At 50.7% G+C, this 5,139-nt stretch overlaps 1 protein-coding gene across 1 annotated transcript; it reads right to left on the reverse strand.

The window, feature by feature from the left end:
• Nucleotides 1–257: 257 nt before the first annotated feature.
• Nucleotides 258–956, reverse strand: LOC110107516. Its single transcript, XM_020837791.2, has one exon. The coding sequence runs from the start codon at nucleotides 954–956 to the stop codon at nucleotides 258–260; it is 699 nt and encodes a 232-aa protein (XP_020693450.2).
• Nucleotides 957–5,139: the final 4,183 nt, after the last annotated feature.

The raw sequence follows: 5,139 nt of genomic DNA on the forward strand, positions 1-5,139 counted from the left end.
GCAACTTGCTCACCCACAATATCCCAGAAAGCTTTAAGGAATGACGTCGTCACACCATCCCTTCCTGGCGCACGATTTGGCCCCATGGACTTAACAGCAAGCCAAATTTCGTCCAGTGTTATGTCCCGCTCCAGGTGCTCAGCGAACTGCTCCATGTTCACCCACCGGGACTCCAGAGAAGGCCATCCTGTCTCAATAATAGGAGTGTTGTTCCATTTTTGAGCAAAGAAATCATAAATCCCTTGCAAGATATTTGCCTACTCTGTTGCAGTCGCCCGACTCGGAAGGTTCAGCTGCTCAATTTGGTTGGATCGCCACCTTGCGGAAGCCATGGAATGAAAGAACCGGGTGTTCCCATCCCCCTCCTCAACCCACCGCACCTTCGCACGTTGCCCCCACCACAACGAAATTCTAGCCAGCATAGCCTTTAATAACTGCACCCTAAATCTCAATGTTTCGGTTTGGGTCTCAGATAGCCCAGATGGAGAGCATTCAATCTCCTGGAGAATAGCAATCTCCCTATCAAGGTCATCCTTCAACTGTTTTAACATCTTGATTTTGTTCCTGCTCCAGAAGAAAAGAGCCCTTAAGGATCGTTTACATTTCTTTTGTAGCTTGATCGCCTCCGATCCCATATCCTGCACCTTCCATTTCTTCGAAACAATTTGCCAAGCTCTCGGAAATGTAGCCCACACATCCTCAAACTTAATCCAATGCGTATAATTCCTTTTACAACCCTCCATCATAGAGCAGAGAATGGGGCAATGATCCGACGCAATCCTTGTTAAGTGAAGCACCTTCAGCCCCTGATAATTGTCCAGCAAAGCCGAGCTGACTAAAAACCTATCCAGCCGACAAAAAATCCGGCTCTTCGCATCCTTATTGTTAGACCAAGTGTAGGCCGGGCCAGAGAAGCCCGGATCCACCAGGTCATTTGCAGCCATGAAATCGCCCATATCACACGCTGCTTGAGAATAGTTGAATGGCCTACCACCCTTCTTTTCTCCAGCCGCCAGAATGCAGTTAAAATCCCCCCAACCACAATCGGAACTTCCGCATTATGGTGGCAAGAGATGTCATCCCAGAGCTGTCTCCGGACATACCTATCATTGTCCGCATAGACCATAGCAATTTCCCACACAACCGTGTTCGAAATAGTAAGGGTCCCCATGATTCATTGATCAGATTGGAAGATCATCTTGAAAGAGCCAACTGAGACCTTCCACATAACAAGTATGCCCCCTGCTCTACCCACCGAAGGTTGGTACCAAAAATCCCAGCTCCTTCCAACCAGTCTATCGATGTCCCGTCTGGAAAAAGTTTCCATCTTAGTCTCGAACAAGCCAATGAAGCTGACTCCCCGTTCCCAGACCAGGTGCTGTAAGAAATTACCTGTCTCCTTCTTACGGGCACCTCTACAGTTCCAGCAAAGAAGACTAAATATTATCCACCAAAGGGGAAGCGTCCCCTCCGCAGAAAGCCTCCGAAAATACCTCTTGCCATTGTTCCGCGAAATCATCGTCGATCCTTCCAATAGTCGACCGATCCATCACATTTAAAGCATGTGTCTGAGAAGGAGACGTCGCCATAGGCCTCTGCTCCTTATTATGCTTGATTCCAGGTAGCTTTTGTAAGGGGCCATAATTCCACAGCTCCTTAGTTCTTTTGTCTTTTGCCTACCTGGTCTTCCCATTTTTCAGCTTAAGAGGATTAGATTTCAAACCTGAGAATCTCAATACCCTTGGGGCTAACATTTGGGCTAGGGAGGCTGAGCCGTTACGACGATTCTTCTGATGCGCAATTGGTCTACTCACCACATCTTGGGCAGGGCCATCCTCCCCTGTTCTGATCTCCTCCATATTCAATTCTTGCGGTATCAGCACCTCCTTTCTGCCCAATTCCATTTGCAAAGCCACTTCAGGAATCCAATAATCGATTCCCCAGCGCCCGCCAGCCTAGATGAGGGAAAGCTGGTGTGTTCAATACTCATATCCATACTCCCCGGCTGTTTGGTCACATTCATATTTTCTCCCACCATAGGCTGAATCACTCCATTCGATAGTTTGCACTGTTCCACGCCTTCCACCCTATACGACGTCCCAACTTGTCATGGTGTCACGGTAAATTCCTTACCAGTCAAACTCCCCTCTATCCTCGGATTCCCCTTGGGGACATTTCCATCTGCCACAACCTTCCAGGTTGTGCTATTAGGTGCTTTCCTGGGCAAATTAAGTTGAGCATTGTTCACATCAGTGGGTTTTGCTTTGGTTTTGGTCGGTCTAGATCGCCTTCTTCTGTTCACGATAGTCCATTCACCCTGATCCACATTCCTCGTGGTGGAATCTCCACCAACCGAGCCAGACGAAGTAGCCACTTGGCGTCATTTCCCTGGTCCACCTCCATTTCTTTCAATTGGCCATTGGTAGTAGCCACCACATGACCCCGTGCAGGATGAGTCCCCGTAGCTGGAGGAACCGATTCCCTACAACCCTCTGCCTTATGACCAACCATCCCGCATGCCTGGCAAATCAGAGGGATGCCCTCGTATTCAACTGGTTGGAAAAATGCTCCTCCTAACCCATTCGCCCATACTCATTTAGGCAACTTCTTAGAGAGGTCCAATCGGACACAAACACGAGCAAAGGCACAGCGGTCCCACCTCTTGGTTTGTTCGTCCATGTACAACGGTTACCCCACACCAGCAGCCATCCTCACAAGATTGGCCTCATCCCAATATTCCAGTGGAAGATTAGGAAGGCGAATCCAAACTGGTGAAGAGAATTTCCTAACCGGTCTAGAAAGAGATCCAACAGTCCATTGTTCCACCCCAATAATCTGGCCAGCCACATACCAAGGCCCTCCCAGCAGTACATTATCTCTGGCATCAACATCCTCAAACCATCCAAGGAAGCAATCCGCTCCCAAAGGCGTGACTTGGGACAAGCCAAGATGTCCCCATTTCCGTTGTAATTCATTTTGTACGACCCAGAATGGCACCCGCTGCCCAAGCAGACTGCCAACCAGCGCTAGGTCAAGTTTTTGAACATTCCTCCGAGCCTTATCCAGGTCCAAATTCACCATTCCATCCTCCCGTATGAAGGTCTTGACATCATCCTTCAGCCTAAGGGCAATTGGCGCAACCTTCTTCCAAGCATTCACAGTAGATTTGGTCATTCGGTTCAGATTCATAGCTGTCTTAGTCGAATTCCCCGTCAGGCCATCAGACAGCGAAACCTCAGTGGCATTACCACAAGCACTTTGTGGGCAAGCAGTATGACTGCTGTAGGCAGAGCCGTGCCCCATAGGCAATTTCCCACCAGGTTGTAATTCCACCGTCGACTTCACCTGAAGCCCCTCACCGAGCTGGTTCCACAACCAGTCCATCCATCCGGTCCTAGGCCCAACTCTGCAATTCGGCTCCGGTTACCAAACTTGAACACAGGCATATCAGGTTTATGAACTGGGGTGCAGGTCCAGTGTCACTCCCACACCTCAATCCGTCAACGCTCTTCCTAGCCACCATAGCTTCTCGGTCAGCAACCTCCCCTTTAACCTCCATGAGCTCCTCTTGGACGATGGGGGCCTCCGATTCCACTAGAGATTCCGGTCGAGTGCTCCTATGAACATCTTCCAGAAATTCCTCCACCTCCATACCACCCATAATCTTCATACCCATCCCCGAACCGGGAGGGCCTCGAGTGCCTTCACAATGGTCCGCCACAGCCACATTGACGACCCCAACATCAACCACACCGGCTCCACTCCCAGCGCCCCTCGAGCGAGTAAATGATGCCACAAACTCCAAATGAGAACCTCCAACGCAAGCGAGAGATCTTTTCGATTTTCTTCCAGAAGCCCCGCTACCGTTAGACCAGCACCACTCGCTGCAATGTCCCCACTATCGGCCTTCGCACTACCCGCCTTGACGGGTGATCTCTCGTACACCAGCTGCTTCTTTGAGGTTCCCGACCCTAGAGCCCCATTGAGCCCTTTCAAAGGAGTTCTCCTATCTCCAGCAACCCCCTCACCATCCACCGCTCCAGGCCTAGACGGCCCGCCCCCAGACATTCCTTGACTACCATCAGATCTCCCGACATTGCCCTCTGAGCTTCTCCCACCATTCGAATCCTTTCCTCCCCCGCCCCGCAGAGAGTGACGTGGGGGTGACCGGCGGCCCCCCCCCACCATACCCCAACAACGAAAGGACTGCAGCAACCAGATCTCGCCGCAACAAGGGAACCCCCGAGCGAGAATGCGCACGCCCTAGGAGAGAGAGGAGAGAGGGAGGGAGGGAGGGAGAGAGAGAGAGAGAGAGAGAGAGAGAGAGAGAGAGAGGAAGGGAGTGAGTGAGAGCAAGCTAGAGAATAAAAAAGAGTGAGCAAGAGAGAGAAAGGGAGGGAGAAAGAGAGAGATGGAGAGAGAGAGAGAGAGTGAGAGAGAGCAAGAAAGAGCAAGGGATTGCAAGAGAAAGAGAGGGGAGAGAGAGAGAGGGAGAGAGACAGAGAGAGGGATAGAGTGAGTGAGAGAGAGAGAGAGATAGAGAGAGAGAGACCAAGAAAAAACAAGGGAGGGCAAGAGAAAGAGAGAGGGAGAGAGAGACACAGATAGAGAGAGAAAAAGAGAGAGAGAGAGAGAGCAAGGGAGTGCAAGAGAGTGAGGGAGAGAGAGAGAGAGAGGGAGAGAGACAGAGAGAGAGAGAGAGAAAGAAAGAGCAAGGGAGTGCAAGAGAGAGAGGGACAAAGAGAGAGAGAGAGCAAGTTAGAGAAAGAACAAGAAAGAGCAAGAGAGAGAAATGGAGAGAGCAAGAGAGAGATAGAGAGAGAGAGATAGAGAGAGGGAGAGAGAGGGGGAGAGAGAGAGAGAGAAAGGGGTAGAGAGAGATAGAGAGAGAGAAAGCAAGAAAGGGCAAGGGAGTGCAAGAGAGAGAGAGAGAGCAAGAAAGTGCAAGAGACTGCAAGAGAGAGGGAGGGAGAGAGAGAGAGGGAGAGAGAGAGAGAAGAAGAGAGTGAGAGAGAGAGGGGGGCAGAGAGAGAGAGAGGAAGTGAGAGCAAGCAAGAGAGCAAGCTAGAGAAAGAACAAGAGAGAGCAAGAGAGAGCAAGGGAGAGAGCAAGAGAGAGAGAGAGGGAGAGAGAGAGAGA

This window comes from Dendrobium catenatum, unplaced genomic scaffold (genome assembly GCF_001605985.2).
Source record: "Dendrobium catenatum unplaced genomic scaffold, ASM160598v2 fragScaff_scaffold_231, whole genome shotgun sequence".
Taxonomy (NCBI): domain Eukaryota; kingdom Viridiplantae; phylum Streptophyta; class Magnoliopsida; order Asparagales; family Orchidaceae; genus Dendrobium; species Dendrobium catenatum.